General features: G+C 40.7%; 1 protein-coding gene across 2 annotated transcripts in view; it reads right to left on the reverse strand.

Annotated features, from left to right (window-relative positions):
* Positions 1-21,363, reverse strand: part of CACNA2D3 (calcium voltage-gated channel auxiliary subunit alpha2delta 3) — a 913,362-nt gene that overhangs the window by 715,563 nt on the left and 176,436 nt on the right. For both annotated transcript variants that reach the window (XM_053599985.1, XM_053599984.1), the window contains exon 3: positions 14,878-14,994. In XM_053599985.1, coding sequence (XP_053455960.1) covers positions 14,878-14,994 — 117 coding nt within the window. The remainder of the gene's footprint in view (positions 1-14,877; positions 14,995-21,363) is intronic.

Consider the following 21,363-nt stretch of genomic DNA (forward strand, 5'->3'; position numbering starts at 1 on the left):
GAGAGAAAGCAGAACGTTCACTGTCAGAATTATGGGACTTTATGAAGCGTTCCAACATACGAGTTATAGGAATTCCAGAAGGGGAAGAAGAATGCCCCAGAGGAATGGAAGCCATACTAGAGAATATTATAAAAGAAAATTTCCCAAATATCACCAAAGATTCTGAAACACTGCTTTCAGAGGGCTATCGGACCCCAGGTCGCCTCAACTCTAACCGAGCTTCTCCAAGACACATTGTGATGAACCTGTCCAAAGTCAAGACAAAAGAAAAGATTCTGCAAGCTGCCAGGAGTAAGCGCCAGTTGACCTACAGGGGCAAATCCATCAGAGTGACCGCAGACTTCTCTAGTAAAACTTTTCAAGCAAGAAGACAATGGTCATCTACCTTTAATCTACTTAAACAGAACAATTTCCAGCCCAGAATTCTGTACCCTGCTAAGCTAAGCTTCAAAATTGACGGAGAATTCAAATCATTTACGGATATACAAACATTGAGGAAATTCGCCACAACAAGACCAGTCTACAGGAAAAACTTCAACCTGTTCTGCACACTGACCACCACAATGGATCAGAAGCAAAGTAAGAACTCAGAAATTAAAGGACAGAACCAAACCTCCACACTGATGCAAAAGATAAAACTAAGCAATGGACTCTCACAAAATAAGACGAATAGAATACTACCACACTTATCAATTATCTCAATAAATGTTAATGGCTTGAATTCCCCACTGAAGAGACATAGATTGGTTGACTTGATTAAAAAACACAAGCCATCCATTTGCTGTCTGCAAGAAACACACCTGGCTTCAAAAGACAAATTAAAGCTCCAAGTCAAGGGTTGGAAGACAATTTTTCAGGCAAATGGAATTCAGAAGAAAAGAGGAGTTGCAATCTTATTTTCAGATACATGTGGATTTAAAGCAACTAAAGTCAAAAAAGACAAAGATGGTCACTTTATATTGGTCAAGGGAAAAATACAACAAGAAGACATTTCAATTCTAAATATCTATGCACCCAATTTAAATGCTCCCAGATTCTTGAAACAGACATTACTCAGTCTGAGCAATATGATATCTGATAATACCATAATAAAAGGGGACCTTAACACTCCTCTTACAGAGCTGGACAGATCCTCTAAACAGAAATTAAACAAGGATATAAGAGATTTAAATGAGACCCTAGAACAACTGTGCTTGATAGACGCATATAGAACACTCCATCCCAAAGATAAAGAATATACATTCTTCTCATCACCCCATGGAACATTCTCCAAAATTGATCATATCCTGGGACACAAAACAAATATCAACAGAATCAAAAGAATTGAAATTTTACCTCGTATCTTCTCAGACCATAAGGCACTAAAGGTGGAACTCAACTCTAACAAAAATGCTTGACCCCACCCAAAGGCATGGAAATTAAACAATCTTCTGTTGAATAACAGATGGGTGAAGGAAGAAATAAAACAGGAAATCATTAACTTCCTTGAGCATAACAACAATGAAGACACAAGCTACCAAAACCTGTGGGATACTGCAAAAGCAGTTTTGAGAGGAAAATTCATCGCTTTAGATGCCTACATTCGAAAAACAGAAAGAGAGCACATCAACAATCTCACAAGAGATCTTATGGAATTGGAAAAAGAAGAACAATCTAAGCCTAAACTCAGTAGAAGAAAAGAAATATCCAAAATCAAATCCAAGATCAATGAAATTGAAAACAAAAGAATCATTCAGAAAATTAATGAAACAAGGAGTTGTTTTTTCGAAAAAATAAATAAAATAGATAAACCATTGGCCAGACTAACGAGGAATAGAAAAGTAAAATCTCTAGTAACCTCAATCAGAAATGATAAAGGGGAAATAACAACTGATCCCACAGAGATACAAGAGATCATCTCTGAATACTACCAGAAACTCTAAGCCCAGAAATTTGACAATGGGAAAGAAATGGGTCAATATTTGGAATCACACCCTCTCCCTAAACTCAGCCAGGAAGAAATAGACCTCCTGAACAGACCAATTTCAAGCACTGAGATCAAAGAAACAATAAAAAAGCTTCCAACCAAAAAATGCCCTGGTCCAGATGGCTTCACTCCAGAATTCTATCAAACCTTCAAGGAAGAGCTTATTCCTGTACTGCAGAAATTATTCCAAAAAATTGAGGAAGAAGGAATCTTCCCCAACACATTCTATGAAGCAAACATCACCCTGATACCAAAACCAGGAAAAGACCCAAACAAAAAGGAGAATTTCAGACCAATCTCACTCATGAACATAGACGTGAAAATTCTCAACAAAATCCTAGCCAATAGATTACAGCTTATCATCAAAAAAGTCATTCATCATGATCAAGTAGGCTTCATCCCAGGGATTCAAGGCTGGTTTAACATACACAAGTCCATAAACGTTATCCACCATATTAACAGAGGCAAAAATAAAGATCACATGACCCTCTCAATAGATGCAGAAAAAGCATTTGATAAAATCCAGCATCCTTTTCTAATTAGAACACTGAAGAGTATAGGCATAGGTGGCACATTTCTAAAACTGATTGAAGCTATCTATGACAAACCCACAGCCAATATTTTACTGAATGGAGTAAAACTGAAAGCTTTTCCTCTTAGAACTGGAACCAGACAAGGTTGTCCTCTGTCACCTTTACTATTCAACGTAGTGCTGGAAGTTCTAGCCAATACAATTAGGCAAGACAAGGAAATAAAGGGAATCCAAATGGGAGCAGAGGAGGTCAAACTCTCCCTCTTTGCTGACGACATGATCTTATACTTAGAGAACCCCAAAGACTCAACCACAAGACTCCTAGAAGTCATCAAAAAATACAGTAATGTTTCAGGATATAAAATCAATGTCCACAAGTCAGTAGCCTTTGTGTATACCAATAACAGTCAAGATGAGAAGCTAATTAAGGACACAACTCCCTTCACCATAGTCTCAAAGAAAATGAAATACCTAGGAATATACCTAACAAAGGAGGTGAAGGACCTCTATAAAGAAAACTATGAAATCCTCAGAAAGGAAATAGCAGAGGATATTAACAAATGGAAGAACATACCATGCTCATGGATGGGAAGAATCAACATTGTTAAAATGTCTATATTTCCCAAAGCAATCTATCTATTCAATGCCATTCCTATCAAAATACCAACATCGTACTTTCAAGATTTGGAAAAAATGATTCTGCGTTTTGTATGGAACCAGAAAAAAACCCGTATAGCTAAGGCAGTTCTCTGTAACAAAAATAAAGCTGGGGGCATCAGCCTACCAGATTTTAGTCTGTACTACAAAGCCATAGTGCTCAAGACAGCATGGTACTGGCACAAAAACAGAGACATAGACACTTGGAATCAAATTGAAAACCAAGAAATGAAACTAACATTTTACAACCACCTAATCTTTGATAAACCAAACAAGAACATACCTTGGGGGAAAGACTCCCTATTCAATAAATGGTGTTGGGAGAACTGGATGTCTACATGTAAAAGACTGAAACTGGACCCACACCTTTCCCCACTCACAAAAATTGATTCAAGATAGATAAAGGACTTAAACTTAAGGCATGAAACAATAAAAATCCTCCAAGAAAGCATAGGAAAAACACTGGAAGATATTGGCCTGGGGAAAGACTTCATGAAGAAGACTGCCATGGCAATTGCAACAACAACAAAAATAAACAAATGGGACTTCATTAAACTGAAAAGCTTCTGTACAGCTAAGGAGACAATAACCAAAGCAAAGAGACAACCTACACAATGGGAAAGGATATTTGCATATTTTCAATCAGACAAAAGCTTGATAACTAGGATCTATAGAGAACGCAAATTAATCCACATGAAAAAAGCCAACAGTCCCTTATATCAATGGGCAAGAGACATGAATAGAACTTTCTCTAAAGACGACAGACGAATGGCTAACAAACACATGAAAAAATGTTCATCATCTCTATATATTAGAGAAATGCAAATCAAAACAACCCTGAGATATCATCTAACCCCAGTGAGAATGGCCCACATCACAAAATCTCAAAACTGCAGATGCTGGCGTGGATGTGGAGAGAAGGGAACACTTTAACACTGCTGGTGGGACTGCAAACTAGTACAACCTTTCTGGAACGAAGTATGGAGAAACCTCAAAGCACTCAAGCTAGACCTCCCATTTGATCCTGCAATCCCATTACTGGGCATCTACCCAGAAGGAAAAAAATCCTTTTATCATAAGGACACTTGTACTAGACTGTTTATTGCAGCTCAATTTACAATCGCCAAAATGTGGAAACAGCCTAAATGCCCACCAACCCAGGAATGGATTAACAAGCTGTGGTATATGTATACCATGGAATACTATTCAGCCATTAAAAAAAATGGAGACTTTACATCCTTCGTATTAACCTGGATGGATGTGGAAGACATTATTCTTAGTAAAGCATCACAAGAATGGAGAAGCATGAATCCTATGTACTCAATTTTGATATGAGGACAATTAATGACAATTATGGTTATGGGGTGGGGAACAGAAGGAGGGAAGGAGGGAGGTGGGTGGGGCCTTGGTGTGTGTCACACTTTATGGGGGCAAGACATGATTGCAAGAGGGACTTTACCTAACAATTGCAATCAGTGTAACCTGGCTTATTGTACCCTCAATAAATCCCCAACCAAAAAAAAAAAAAAAATACTTGTTGGTGCTGTTATCTTTACTTTTTCCTTTATCAGTTTCTACACATTCCTTCCCCATTTACAATGAACATGTATTACTGGCATATGCAGTAAAAACATAACAAAAGTCATTAAAAACATAGGTGTCTTGTATGGTAGATCATAGGAAGCACAAAACTAAGTCTTCCATTAATCTCTGAAAATGGAGAAGTTTCATCAAATTATTTTGAAAAGGGACCAATGACAACCAAGTTGGGCAGGGTTTGATGCAGAGGTTCTACCCACAAAGAGTAACTCTTTTTGTTGGCCGGCATCCCCAGATTAAGCAGGATAATTAGGATACTGTTCCCCAAACCTACCCAACCTTGACTATGTGTGACTGATGGAAAAGGTCTGATGAGAGGTCTGGGAGACAGGATGTGAAATGGCACGTACAGCGTGACTGGTGGTTCTGCCGTCCATCAAGGGGGCCACAAGGTTTACTCTCTGTCAGTAAGACTCCAGCTGGTATGATCTGAGGTTTGTTAGAGGGAACCCCAGCACATTTGGTAAAACCCACAAAGACTACGCAGGTCTCTGTAGCTCTGTTCTCAATCGTAAACTAAAGATGGTTCACTGACCTCATTGAAACCGATAAATGTGCATGCTCATGATTTTTTAAGTTTCTTCTGGTTTGAGGTTTCTGCTCTAAATTTTCTTACACATATATATGGGATTTTGCAACCCCACATATGTGTACAAAAAAAAGGCAAACAGACCATATGACACATAAACATAAAAAATAATAGTCTCTTCCCTCCATCTGTGACTCAGAACAGAAAACATGACTTTTTCCTAAAACACATATACTCCTCTTTCAAAGTACAAGCTTTGAGATGAGATCAGACATGAAGACAAAGCAGAAAATAAAAATATTTCAGAATGTACATCCACCCCTATCACCTGAGAACTATACACCATCCTAGCTGTGTTCAACTACTATCAGCCCCTAAGAAGCTCCACCACTCATGTGGGACCTCCCATGTAAAGAAGAGAAGTAGTTCTGTCTTCAGTACCTTTCTGTAATTTAGAAATTTATAAAGAGAATCACTGATGTCATTTCTAACTTATGGAATATATTTTTGAAAGTATGCATCCCCCTAAATTTTTACAATGTCTTTAGGTAGAGACAAGTCTTGAAACCAGCAGTATTCATACAGTCCCGATAGATATTAATTCCTTATATAGCTTATATTTTTGTTACAGAAGATACTTTGCTTGGGTGCATCTGCCTTTCATGCCTTGCTGTATATATTTACATAAAAACATAGATGTATTTTATAGTCATACATATGTAGACAGGCGGCAGTCAAAAAACAGCTCGAGAAAGTTACTTTAATAGTACCCTCTAGCTTTTTGGAAGATTGGCGTAAATCTCTTCTGCAGAGGGAAAAAATCCATTTTTCTGAGAAGGTAAATGTTTATTAAATGCAAATACTGATATTCGTTACCTAGGAAAAATGTCTTGCTGCATGTGGAATTTCTCGATAAAAAGCTTTCAAGTCCCAAGTTTCTCCAGATAAACCCCTATCGGTGAACTGATGCGTGAATGCACTGAAATTGAATTACTGTACAACAGCAATTACTTTCCACAGTACAGCTATAATGGGAATCAGTTCTGCAATGAACAGCAGGTAGCTATAGGAAGGAGGGAAAAACCTAATATAAAATCTAGCCTCCTCTAGCTTTTCCCAAGAAGCAAGGGTATTTATTTTTAAGCAAAACACTCTTTCCAAGGACCTGATTTACCATTTGATCAATAGAAGTCAAAAAATAAGTGAAACAGGATTAACTTTATATATCAATATGAGCTTCACAGTACTTTCAAATTTTATTAAATGTCTTATCCAAGGTTTGAAAACAACTGACTCTTCATCGAGTTTAGCTACAACTTGCTTTTTATGTCTTCTCACATTCCCCAGAGAAGTTTGTTCCCTTAGACACTTCTAATTAATTGTGGGATTTTTTATGTTGTTTTTTTTTTGTGTGTGTGTGTGTGTGTGTGTTTGTTTTTTGAGGGAAGGGGATAAATTTGAACAGCAAATAAAATACTTAATGTTTTGTTGAAAACACTACTAGATAGTAGCCTATAATCTGTCCTGTCCCCTCACCGTTTGAAATTGTTTCAGTCTGTGGAGGTCTGAACTCTGTACAGCCCAACAAGTCTTATGGATCAGTGTCAGACACTGAAACCAGAATCACGTGGGAAGACAGAAGGAGGTTACAAATCTAGCTCAAATCAGTGATCAAAGCAGTGCCCACCCCAGAGCTGTTTGGAACAACCAAAGGCAAAAATCACCCAGGGTAATTCACCTTGGGGAAACCATTCTGGAGAATATTAGTATAAAATTATAGATTCTCCAAAGTCCTTCTTTTTGTGATTTCCTGATTTATCTACTTTTTTCAGGTTGTTCTGCTCCTCTTAGTGACAGGGACCACACCAAATCACAGGATCATGACTGCCTCCAGCTGTGTTGGAATCAGTCCTAAAAGTATACCCTCACAATCAGAGATGTCCATAGTTACTCAGAGTCACTTCCTACAAATTTTCCTTCAACTGCACATTTGACCGTGCCTGTCAGAGTTCCCTGGTGGGACCTCAGATGGTGATTCCAGGTGACTGATAGCTCGTGTGACTCCCAGCAGAGGGTGGGCTTTTAAAGACAAAAGACAGGCTGGGAGGCCCCTGTCCATATAACCAATGTGATGGAATGTACATTCTTTGCCTTGTCCCTGCCCTGAAATCAGGGTACAATTCTCAAAATCAGCAACTCAGGAGAAAGCGGAGCTGTGTCAAATGTGCCTTCCATCAGTACAAAGATGAGTTCTGACTTGTGACATGGACACACATTTCCAGGAATCTTTGAGGAACATCTCGGTGGGAGTCCACGATTGGCAGAGGATTAGTCTATATCATCTTCCCATGTCCAGCATAAGAAATTATCTCCCTTGAAATGGGAATGCACTAAAAGCAACTTGATTCTACTTGTTATCCATTCATAGGAACTTTAAATTTGATAAATAGCTCAGCAACATTAATTGAGGGCTTGGTAGCATAAATATGTTTGAACAAATAAGTTGGGAGATGGTACCTTGGGCATGATTGCTGTACACGTATACAAAAGCAAGCTGTAGCACCACTATATCAAATAACCTATAGCTAGCCTCTGAGCAGGTCTGGAAAAATTACTTAAACCAATAACATTAAAAAGTGCTAGAAAATATTAGTTAATAAATGCCACCACAATAATGGTACCATTATGCTAATGGCAATTACTGAAGCTAAGGTTATTTATAATTTGATAGCCCGGGGGAAAAAAAGTAACATATAGTCCATTACCAACCAGATGACAGAGGTTATGTAATGGGCAGGCCACTTTAGGTTTCACATTTACTTCAGACATCTGACAGGGAGAAAATAGGACTTCCTGTGATAGGATAATTGCATGGTGGAGAGTACTTCAAATAGGGGACGAGTATGATAAAATCACTCTGATTCAACTAATCACTGGGGACAGTGATGGAGGAAAATGATGAAATCAAGCCAGAAGAGAGAGAAAAAGATCAACATTGTTTAACAGGCAGGAGATGACAGGCTACGTTAAAGGATGCGGTTACTGAGGTGCTCCATTTTTTCCCCCAGCACTAACAGAACCTACTTTCAGAGACTAAAGGTGTTGTTATTGCAGTTTCCTAAATTGCTATTGCCAGTCTCATAAATATTTTATATATGTCAATGGAAATCTCAATAATCAGTGTTGTTCGTGAACCAGGCTTTTCTTATGCACATCCTCCACTGATGGACCCCAGGCACAAGGAAGGCACAGTGGGAAGCATCACCAGGACCTCTGACCTGACTCAGACTGCCAGGGGGATGGCAACTTAGAAATGAAAGCCTCCCAGGTGATAGAGCCAAACCTACAATCATCTGGTCCTGGGCCATCTGAGAAGAAGGGGGAGTTGATAGAAAAGGAACCCATGCCACCTCAGATATTAAATCTACTGCAAACCCATGGACAAACAACAGCCTTTCCGACTTACTAGAGAAGTAAGGTGGCATTATAATAAAAGGGTCACACTGGTTGCTTCCTTGGCCTCCAAATCAAATCAACATCTCATTCCAAATGCCACGCAGTTCTAACTATTGCCACCAGAGCCACATGGTTCACAGTGGGGACCAAGCCCACTTCAACTATCTCAAGGCCAAATCCTGACTTGACCTGCAAACTCTTTTTAAAGACTAGGACCAACTGGCTGGGTGTGGTGGCTCATGCCTGTAATCCTAACACTCGGGGAGCCCAAGGTAGGAGGATTGCTTGAGCTCAGGAGTTTAAGAACAGCCTGAGCCAGAGCAAGATTTGGTCTCTTCTAAAAATAGAAAAACTAGCTGGGCATCTTGGTGGGCATCTGTAGTCCCAGCTACTTGGGAGGCTGGGGCATGAGGATTGCTTAAGCCCAAGAGTTTAAGGTTGCTGCAAGCTAAAACACCATGGCACTCTAACCAGGGCAACAGAGTAAAACTCTGTCTATAAATAAATAAATAAAGACTAGGACTGTTTAACCACGAAGTATGTTTACAAAGGGCCTGTGCATTTATTTTAAAATACATAGAATACACATTTCAAAGAATTCTAGCTGCGTTTATCCCTGGAACATTTCGATTCAAAGAGAACAACTTCATTTTTCTATTCAAAGAGACCCTACCAAACATATCAAGCAGTCTTTTTGTTGTTGTTGTTGTTGTTAACTTCACTAATATAAAATCATTTTATCAAAAATACACATGCCCTTGAATGTTTATTGCAGCACAATTCACTGTAGCAAAGATGTGGAATCAACCCAAGTGCCCACCAGTTCATGAGATTAATAAAATGTGGTACATGTATAGTATAGAGTGCTGCTCAGCCATTAAAAGAAAATAAACTAATTCCTTTTGTATCAATCTGGAGACCATTCTCCTTAGTGAAGTATAACAATGATGGAAAAATAAACACATGTACTCACTATTAAATTGGAAATAACTGAATAGCACTCACACAGACAGAAGTAAAACTCAAGGGAAGTTTGTGGGTGGGAGTGGGGAGGAGCGGATGGATGAAACCACACCTAGCAAGTACAATGTACACTGTCTGGGTGATAGGCACTCTTGAAACTTTGTCTCAAGCAGTAGAAAATAATCCTGGTAATCTAAACATTTGTACCCTGGTAACACGCTGAAATCTTTTAAAAGGGGGGAGGGGAGTAAGGAAAAGATAAAATAATAAACCTGCAATAAACTTAATAGTAAAATTATTTTATAAGTGGCAAAACAAAAAAATAAGCAAATAAAATAAAGCAAAAAGGTGTCAAGGTGGCAGTATAAAGATGTCAAACCCAGGTCATGTTCCCTCCTGTCACTATCCAGGTGCTTCCTGCAGCCCCAAGTCTCCCTCACCATTAAATGCTCACACATCGGAAGGCCCCTTCATTAGCAGTAACAGCTAATGTTTACTGAACATCTACTGTTTGCCAGGCAGTGAGCTAGATAAACACTACCCTGATACACACAGAGGCACTGCAATCCCACCACCTGGGTACAAAAGCAAACTCCACGGAGCGCCGCCCAGGTGACCCAGGGGAATGACTTCATTCTGCCAAGCCTGTTGGCTCACTTTTAAGGCAATGATAATAACAACACCTCCGTCCTAGGGTTGATGAAAGAATGAAAGGAGATTACACATGTAAAGCACTTATTAGCACAGGGGTTGGTGCATCTGAACTCAATAAACGTAAGCATGGATTATTAAGTCACTGACGACTCCTAACATCTCTGGAAAGGTAAATATGGAACACCAGATCCACAGGGGTTACTCCACTTTTCTCCTGGTCTCAAACCAGGGCTTCTTCGCCTATCAGTTGCAGAAGAAGAACCTAAAGATATTGTTGTCCCTTTCCACTCTAAACTTCTGTGATTCACAGAAAAATATAAGTTAAAACAATAATATTTCCTCCTCTCAAATAATGGTTCCTCCTCTCAAATTGGCAATACAATGACTGTATTTTTTTTTGTTTCGTTTTTTTGTAAGGATTCAGAAAAAATAAGCAATTGCATATCACATGTGCTGGAGGGGCTGTGAACAGACACAACCATATCTGGATGGAAATGTTATATCTACATAAAGAACCTTAAAGATTGGCTCAGAGCCTCTGAACTGCCTTCCATCTCAGGAATTCATGTTAAGGAAACCAATATACACTCCAGGGTGCTAAGAGCTGGAGGCAGTGAAGAATGTGGACTCTGAGGTCCACATCTCTGGAGCCTACCTCTCACGCCCCACGTGACCTTGAAGAAACTACTCAACTTTTTGTCTCTCAGGCACCCCTTTTGTAAAATGGGGATGATAGTAACCTCCATCATGGGGCTATTTAAGGATAAAATAAGAGAGTACATGTCAACTCCTTAAAGGAGCTGCCAATGCATAGTAGGTACTCAGTTGGCTGATCCATGATAAGTATATAAGAAGATTGACTATAGTATTATTTATATAAAAACTTGCAAACCACTTAAACATCCAAATATACAGGAACAATCGAACCTGACACCTTCACAGACTGGAATGTTATGCAACTATTTAAGAAAATCACAAAATACAGTGACACTGGAAAATACTCATACTACAATGGCAGAAAGAAGTGAAAAGAAGCTGAATGTACAAAGTAAACAGGCAACACAATTGCCAATTTGAAAAAAGAAAAACACACAAGTGCACGCACAGAAATGTGAAGAAAAAAGACTGGAAGGAAAGAAACACAAGAACATAAACCATAGATTCCTGCCTAGGAGATGGGATTTTTTTTTTTAAATGCACTAATGTACACTATTTTTGTGACAGATTAAAGTGAACTTTTTCTTCTAAGGCATTTCAGAGCTTCCACCAAGAAGTCTTATCTTACTTAAATCAATAATCATCTACTCGGGAGGCTGAGGCAAGAGAATCACTTAAGCCCAGGAGTTGGAGGTTGCTGTGAGCTGTGTGAGGCCACGGCACTCTACCGAGGGCCATAAAGTGAGACTCTGTCTCTACCAAAAAAAAAAAAATCAATAATCATGGAGCACAGTGACTCACACCTACAATCCCAGCTACTTGAGAGGCTGGGGCAAAAGGATCATTTGAGCCCTAGGAGTTTGAGACCAGTGTGGGTGATTTAGCAAGAACTCAATAAAAAAAAAAAAAAAAAACAGTATCAGTCAATCAAAAATTATAGCTTAGCAACAGCTATCATTCACTCAGCACTGATGATGTGCCATGTGTCACATCTCACTCCTGACACCACTTGTCAGGGCCCAGGACTGGCCAGGTCTTGGCCCGGCTTAACTAGGTTCCAGACGTGGACTGCTAAGTTACCTTGCTCAGGTCTGTTATGTGCCTGAGGGCTGTCTACTTTAGCTGGAGAGACAGAGTGTGTCTTAGAGAGAGTAAAGCAGTCTTCTTAGAAAGATAGATCTTAGAAGGGGGAAAGGGAGGGGAGGGAGGGGGGAGGTGGGTAGAGGGAAGGGGATTGGTGGGATTACACCAGCGGTGCATCTTATAAGGGTATATGTGAAACTTGGTAAACGGTCTGTGAAGCTAGTGAATGATGCCCCATGATCATATCAATGTACACAGCTACGATTTAATAAATAAATAAATAAATAAATAAAAAGAAAACCTCAAAAAAAAAAAAAAAAGAAAGATAGATCTTAGTCTTTAGCAGAGCTTGGTAATCTTCAGCAGAGAGATGCTGTGCTAGCGTTCTGCAGGCCGAAGTCAGAGTGAGCGCGTCTGTGATAGAATACGCATGCTCCTGACTGCCTTCTCCTCCAGCCTAATGTAAGGCTGATCTCGTGCCTCTCCACACCACAGGTGTAGAGACTGCCAATTTCCCACTGCTCTCAGCTCGCGAGCTCTCATGCTTGTTAGGAGAGCCAAATCCCTCTCCATGCCCTTTCCACCAAGGTGTTCCAGTATTGAGCTATACCAGTATTTCTTTTTTTTTTTATTAAATCATAGCTGTGTACTTTGATATGATCATGGGGCATCATTCACTAGCTTCACAGACCGTTTACCAAGTTTCACATATACCCTTGTAAGATGCACCGCTGGTGTAATCCCACCAATCCCCTTCCTTCTACCCACCTCCCCCCTCCCTCCCCTCCCTTTCCCCCTTCCCCCTATTCTTAGGTTGTAACTGGGTTATAGCTTTCATGTGAAAACCCTAAATTAGTTTCATAGTAGGGCTGAGTACATAGGGTACTTTCTCTTCCATTCTTGAGATACTTTACTAAGAAGAATATGTTCCAGCTCCAACCACGTAAACATGAAAGAGGTAAAGTCTCCATCTTTCTTTAAGGCTGCATAATATTCCATGGTGTACATATACCACAATTTATTAATCCATTCGTGGATCGATGGGCACCTGGGCTTCTTCCATGACTTAGCAATTATGAATTGGGCTGCAATAAACATTCTGGTACAAATATCTTTGTTATGACGTGATTTTTGGTCTTCTGGGTATATGCCCAGTAGAGGAATTACAGGATTGAATGGCAGATCTATTTTTAGATCTCTAAGTGTTCTCCATATCTCTTTCCAAAAGGAATGTATTAATTTGCATTCCCACCAGATCTCACTCCTCCTAGCCATAGGCTATACGGGCTGCTACAGCCATGGTTTATGCTAAGTGACTAAAAATCATAACTTTGAACTTCATGCTCCCTGTGTGAGTTTTTCCCATTTTATAAACGAGGCAGTTTAGGCTCATCAAGACTATTTTGTCAAAGCTCAAAGCTTAGTGATAAAGGCAGGCACTGAGCCCAGGTCATACTTGTGCTCTTATGCATTAAGCTACAATTCCTCCCTAAATCTAAACAGTAAAAAATGTTTTAGAGATGAGCAAAGGCAGCCATAACTTGGGAAATGTTGATTTTTCCAATTAAGTGTGAGAGAAACCAAAGCAGGAAACGATCTTTTATAAGAAAGTGATCCTAGAGAGAAATATTAAAATTGAAAGGTAAACAAACTATACCTTACAAATATGGGACTCTTTAGATTTCAGTTCTTTCTCATAATCTATGTCAAAATAGCATTAATGTAGGATATTGCAACATTCACATGTACTACATCAATAATGTAAGATGCCCTGTGTAGTTGGTAACAGGAAACAAAGTCAAAAGCCATCATAGAAATCCAAAATGATAAATATATGCACTGCTGTTCCTTCTACCATGCTGATATTACAAAATTCAGGAAGCTCTTACTTATCAAAACACAAACATTATCGTTGTTGCACAGTAATGTTCCAATAACGGTTAAGAGAACTTTCAACTTCATCCAGACATCATTTACCCCACTGAGATTTTCAATTCCACATTTTGGCAAGCATTGCTTCAATTTTTTGAAGTTGCTTAGTTGAGCCACAATGTATCTTTGAATGATTTTTGGCAATTAGTGAATTCATCACACAGTTGTAGGCCCACCCTCCATCCATAGCTATACAATTACTGGCACCTGGGCTAACGGTATAAAAGTATAAGAAGAAAACTAGTACCAGAACTGAGGTGGGGAACTGGCAGACCTTGATCAACATACAGTCTTAAGTCTCTGATAAAACAAGAGGTGGAGAACCCAGCCAAAACCAGCTAGAACCCAGATGGCCTTGAGAAAACCACCTCAGGTTATCCTCCCTGCTCATTACTCTCTAGTTATAAAGCATTAGCATACTAAAAAGAACCCCCACAGCACCCTGACAATTTATAAACAGCTACAAGGTGTTCCCCTTTTTTGTTCCGAGAAATAGCCACTGCTCTATCAATGGGGTAGCCACTTTTCTCTCTTTTATTTTTTCCTTTCTATCAGTAAACTTGCTTTTTCCTTACTTTGTCAGCTCATGCTTGAATTCTTTGTGCAGCAAGGTGAAGAACCCACTTGGCCTTCAACTGGGTTTGGGGATCCATTTTCAAACCCTCTATGAAAAAGGCAATTCATGCCCCTAGTAACTGCTTCTCCTGGTTGAACAGACTGAAGAAATAAAAGAATAAAGGTGTTGACATAATGACTGAGCAAATCAATTTGTATATTTGAGAGATGGGTTCATCAATGCCAATCCTTTGTGTCTTTGGACAATACAGAGCAGAAACAAGAGGCGCTTACCCTCACGGCCTCAGACTTCTTGTGAAACATCTCTTCCATGTTTTTGGCCAGCTTTTTCACCAGTTGGAGGCCATCGATTTCTTCTATAGCAACGTCTTTTTCATATTCTTTGTATTTCTGCAGAAGGTAGAGCAATATTCATTAAAGGCATGGGATACCGTAAAGCATCTCACCTGTGATTTTAGAGCACATCTAACTACAAGAAATAAATAAAAAAAAAAATTATAGGGCGGCGCCTGTGGCTCAGTGAGTAGGGCGTCGGCCCCATATGCCAAGGGTGGCGGGTTCAAACCCAGCCCCGGCCAAACTGCAACAAAAAAATAGCCGGGCGTTGTGGCGGGCGCCTGTAGTCCCAGCTGCTCGGGAGGCTGAGGCAAGAGAATCGCGTAAGCCCAAGAGTTAGAGGTTGCTGTGAGCTGTGTGACGCCACGGCACTCTACCCGAGGGCGGTACAGTGAGACTCTGTCTCTACAAAAAAAAAAAAAAAAAAAAAAAAAAAAATTATAATATGATTGCTTCTGCTGGCTTTGTGAGTATTGGACTGTATTTCAAAATTATTTAGCCAAGCAGGGAACAGTGTGAAAACTGACTATGGCTCTTAACTAGCACTCAGGAAAGTTATAAATCTTACCCCAATTAAACTATTCAGCCTCTGTTCATAAGGGACTGATTTGATCCACATTTTGCTCAAATTCTCAATTAAAAACAATTTTTCAGTTAAAATCTATCATATACTTTGGTAATCTACCTGTTTATTAAACCCTCAGTTCTTACAGTGGTCCCCAAACTTCTAGGAGCTCATGAAACCTCTTTAGAGGTTCATGAAGTCCTTTTTCCAACAGCATATTTATGTGAAGATGGATTTTCTTCGCAGATTTCAGTAAATCACAAGTAATAGAATACAGAAGCAAATATGAGAATCGAACTGTCTTCCCTCAAATCAAACACTATAGAGATAAATGCAAAATGAAAAAAAAGGCACTCCTCTAACTTTTTTTATTCTGGAAAATATAGTTATTTTTCACAAATTATATTATTTATGTTAACACGTAATAAGTTTATCTTTTGAATTACTCTTTAAATGTCTCGTTTTTAATTTCTAATATGACAAATATCAATTGGTACAACTAACCCACATAAATAGAAGCTCTTAGAGGGTCCTCAATATTCTATAAGCATCTCAAGGGTCCTGAGACCAAAAGTTGATTTAAACTAAAGATTTAATTTTGTTCCTACCAGAAAGAAATATTGTTTATTAATAGGAACCTTCCAACTGAAATTCAAAATACGTTTAATGTCATAATGAATCCATTACATCAACATAGTTATGAAAGGTTGGGGAACTAAAAATATTGGGGGTATATATTTACTCTTCTTGTGAGGAGACTTTGAATTAGTTACTAACCCCCTCACTCTAAGGCCCTACTCTGGAAAAACAAAGGGTGCACGTCTCTTCTTAGCTCTACAGACCTTGAAAGTCCTTTTTGAAGTGAAAACAAGAAAGCCTTTCTAATGGCAGGATAATTGTTGAGATATAAATTTTCTCCCCATTCATTCCCCCATCTGATACCTTCAACAATGTAAACTGGGAGGCAGCTCAGTTTTTTCTTGCCTCAGGATGAGAAGGTGTGTGTGTGTTTGTGTGTGTGTGTGTGTGTGCGTGTATCACACAGAACCCTTCCTTCCCTTGCTCCAATTTCCAAGTCCTATGTGGACACGGAGTTTCCAGCTCCCAGTGCCAGACTCTTGCAGAGTGGGACTACGAGAAGAGATCCTCAGATGGGATATTGGGGCTAAGGCCTGAATATCAGTCCCCTGGCCTTGGAGTTTCTCAGAATTAAGTTGATCCTGAAGAAATTAAGTGCTTGAGGTAGATGACCTGAGTCTGGACCAAGGCGGACATCTGCTGCGTTCCTCCCTAGGTGTTAGGAACTGCTTTGCACAGCCCACAATGGACCACAAGCTGTAGTTGCGTGCTTCTCTCTGCTCCCTGAAATCCATAAATGCGAGTTTGTTTTGAGGACTTCTCTTTTGCACCTCGCCTAGAAAACCAAGATTCTGACCTAGACTTTCCCTCCTCCCCTCCAAGGCTGCCCTGGTTCCCTAAAACAAGGAGACTGCACTCTCCATCCCCGCACCCAAAGCACTCCGTGCTCATCTCTCCTGCCACCACACACTGGGTGACCCAGGTGAGACAAGGGGAGGGGAGGATGGGTCCTCATGGTCACCACTGCAGCCTACGGCAGACACTCAGGATTTCTCTGGAGGAAGCTTATTAGAGAACAATTGTGATTTTTACAAAGAAGATGTGACTAAGAATGAAGCTGCTAGGCACGTGTTGGAAACTCAATCCTCAGTGCAACAGTGTTGGGAGATGGGGCCTGATAAGAGGTGACTAGACCTCTGCCCTCAAGAATGGGCTAATGTCATCACCTTTGGAGTCAGTTATCTGGAGAGAAGTTTGTTATGAAAGCAAGTTTGTCCTCCCTTGCTCTTGCCCCCTCACACTCTATTGCCCTTGTTTCTGCTGTAGGATGACGCAGCACAGAGCCCTCACCAGATGCAGTCCCTTGACCTTCTTGGGCTTCTCCGCCTCCAGAACTGTTAAAAATAAATTTATTTTCTTTTAAATTACCCAGTCTGTGATGTTATGTTCCACCAACACAAAATGAACTAAGACAAAGAGTGACCTTCCTCAGTCCTTGGGAGTTTTTAGATTGGCCTGGGATGCGAGACCCCAGGCCACCCCAACCCTGGCTGTGGCTAACAGCATTCTCTGGTGTGTAAATGAAACTCCAATGACAATCACTGGAAACTTTCCCTACCTACGTTCAAATGAAAGCCAGTATCTTTGGAGCCGAAAATTCTAGGGCCTCTCTGCTGCCTGCTAGTTGTGCACCAAAAGACAACGGCAGAGCCCAGCTTATACCCAAGGCTGACTCACTATCAAAAATACAAAGTTCATGAACTGAGTAAAACAAGGTGAAACTAACCAGCCCAATATCTGTAACTTATGGTGATCTAGAGGCTTAACATGAAGAAAAATAAAGTGGACTCACAATTAACCTTTACCTGATCTCTGAGTTTTCAAATTAGGCCTCAATAGTCTGTTACTTGTATGTGTCTCCTCTCTCAGTAGATATCTAGAAAGTAACCAATTTTTTTAACCCTGACTTTCCACCAAGTTTTTAATGAGATCTTCTTGCACCCGGTCTCCTTTTTCTGAGTCTTCTCTGTGGAAAGGAGCCACTGATTTTAGGGAGGTTTGTTGAGCTCCAGGACTTCCTGTGCTTGCAACATCGCTAATCAACCTCAATACAAAGCTCTTTGCCAAGCTGAGGATTCCAGATCAGAGACAAGCTATGCAGTCTCGGATAGACAAGCTATTCACTAGCTCCATTCCTCTTCTAGCTGGAGTCTTCCCCCATCAGGCCACATGCCAACGTGTCTTCTTTGCAAATGGGTCAAGTACATACTACTTTCTTACCACCCTGGGAAAGTTTTATCCCATGAACAAAAAACACTGTCTTTCCAAGATGTTTTAATGCCTGCTAGAATGAGATCAGAATAATGTAATGCCTTACTCTTTCCAGGAAACAAAAGATTTTTGAAGAACATACAGAGTAACTCAATGACAGTCATTAATCAATTGACAGCCTCTAGCAGCTTAGAACAGTGATATGCATCAAAACCATTAAAAAAGTATCTACAATAGGAAACCAGGCAATTTCACCACTCGCAACTGGATAAAGTGAGCTATTCCAGAACAATAGAATTCCATATAGCCAAAGAATGTAGGAAATACACATATATTATAATTTATTAGGCAGTAACTGATGACTTGCTGTTTTAAATCACTAATCTACACACACACATACACATGCACACATCCACTCTATTACCCTGTTTCCCCGAAAATAAGACATCCTCCGAAAATAAGACCTACTTATAGGAAAGATAAGATGTCCCCTGAAAATAAGACCTAGAGCATCTTTGGGAGCACACCTTAAAATAAGACACTGTCTTATTTTTGGGGAAACAGGGTAGGTCATACACCAAATGTTTATAGCCAATTGTGTAATTACAAATGATTTTATTTCTTTCTTCAGAAAAAAAATATAGAAAATGCAGCTTACCTGTATTTTCTGACTTTTACAACGAACACTCTTATTTTAGAAATTAGAAAATATAAAGTTGTAGTTATATTTAGAATAGAATGTGGACTCTTAATTCCTTCTGGAGAATGTGGTCCCAGTTAGGATCTGTGTGGCTTAGTGACAGATCTGCACTGGCAGAGTCCAAGGATGTCACTAAAATGAGCCCTGTGTGTATCACAGGTGCAGCAGGTGCTGGAGCGTTCACATAGTGATTTGTCTAATCCTCACAACCACCCTGAGAGGTATTATCCCTTCTGAGGTACAGAGGGGGTCAGTCAGCTGCTGAAGGCTGAAGGATGAGAAAGAGGGCATAAAACCTACCAAAGGCTGACTTCTAATTGCTTGGTATTTTGAACTGCGGGGGTAGGAGGTCAGGGGAGAAGGAGGTCAGGTAAATATTTACAAACTTGTTTCAGAGGGTCTACTGCATGTTCATAAAAACACCTGTTTCATTGATTTGGTAGCCAACTGTGGCTTGGACTTGGCAAGAGAGTCAAATACCAAAAACTAGAAACACTGTCGGCAAAGAAGGGCTGCAGCTGTTCACAAGGCTGCTCCAGGCAGCCAGGGCATATGTACATTTGACATCTCAGAAGTTGACTCTCTGTCCTCTGGGCCTCTGAAGTAGGTGAGCAGGGAGCCTGCCGCCCACCCCAGACAGAGCTCTCAACAATAAAAACACCTGGAAAGAGAGGAGCAAACCCTCTCAGAAGGCAGCACTGGAAGCTCAATCAGAAATTACTTCCATGGCCATATGTGGGCTACAAATCAGTCTTTATTCTCCCAAGTACCAAGAAAGACCTAGTAGAAAAATGCCTGGGGCTCCCCCTCCTCCCAGGGTTTGCCTCCCCACACAGCTGTGGAGGCAATGGTGCTTTTTATTCTCTATAGCTTCAAGGACCACACTACAAATTACTTTTGCTTCACGTGAAAGCAGTCATCTCTCAACCGGGAAAGGATTTGGGAAAATATTAGCAGGTCCTTGTAAACATACAAAACAAAAGCAGAGAGGAAAACACACATGGAAGAGATGGCTGTGCCACCAGATTAGAGATCTGGGCCAGTCTGCCTTTGACCTTTACCTCCATCTAGCACTTCATTTATTTTTTTCTGCAAACTAGACTTGGTGTCTCTGGTGTTCCAGCCAGGGTGCTAGACACCGGGCCAGAACACATAATGATGAGAAAAACAAAGGTTAAGAAAGCATCTAGTCTAATGGTCAGGATGTTCCAATGAGTAAACAGGCAAAGAAGATAGTAAGTACCCCGGTGGGGGTGGTCAAGGCAGTGACTCCTGCCCTGCTGGACCCTTTAAGGATGACTATGCTTGGAAGATGGGAGATGCAATAAGGGCCGAGTGTGCCAGGCAGAGTGAGTAGCAAGTATGAAGGTCCAGAGTCAGGCGGCGGTCAGGCTCAAGAAACTGCTGGCCACAGCATGAATGGCCAAGGTGAGTGACCTAAATGAGAGAGGAGGCCATGAGGCGAGCACAGGCCAGGATATCATCAAAGGTGATGTGCCAGGACTGACAGTCTGGGCCTCTGCCTGATTTGGGTAGGGTGGCCGGGGTGTAGAGAGGTGAAACAGCTGGAATAAGTAAAAGGTTTAAGGATAGGAGTGATCAATGACCAGGTATGTGATTTTGAACAACCTCAGTGTGCAGAACGGAGGTGAGATGGGGAGGCAAAACTGGGTAAAGATAAGGAGCTTGGAGGCTGGAATTGTCAAAGTTGGGGATGACAATGAGGAGATTCCAGAAGAGCCAGAGGAATGAGAGGCAGGGCTCCCCAAGAGACAGCGAGAGGTCTGATGATCTGAGCCAACTGACCAGTTCACATTAAGAAAGTCCTGTATCCCCAGACCTCATTATCCTTAGGCAGAAAACCAGGGCTGATGATGACCGTCCTCCAGGTCTGTTCTGCAGTCTTACTGGGAGGACGCCTGTGAAGCCCCTGGCGTGTGGTGCCGGTACACAGCAGGCCAACCCCAACCCCAGTGGGAAGCACCACAAAGGAATATGGTAAGCATTATGTTTTCATACTCTTGCCTTCCTGAATTGACGAGCTCTTAACGTAACACATTCTGGCAGGGTAACTGATGACACTGATGCTCTTCCCTCTGCCTCTCCCCGGCTCCCTGGCCTGGCGCAGTGGTGCAGTGGCAGGAGATACGTGGCCCTAGTTTGGGCAGAACGCAGCCCCTTGCAAGGGCACCTCTTAGCATCCGTGCCACAGAAGGAAGGCAAGCCTGAGAAACTTTGTATTCCCTCTGTCACAAAAGAACCTCTGAAGCTTCCATTCCTTCTGTTAGCAGAATCAGCATTTGGCAAG

The sequence above is a fragment of the Nycticebus coucang genome, chromosome 8 (assembly GCF_027406575.1).
Source record: "Nycticebus coucang isolate mNycCou1 chromosome 8, mNycCou1.pri, whole genome shotgun sequence".
NCBI lineage: Eukaryota > Metazoa > Chordata > Mammalia > Primates > Lorisidae > Nycticebus > Nycticebus coucang.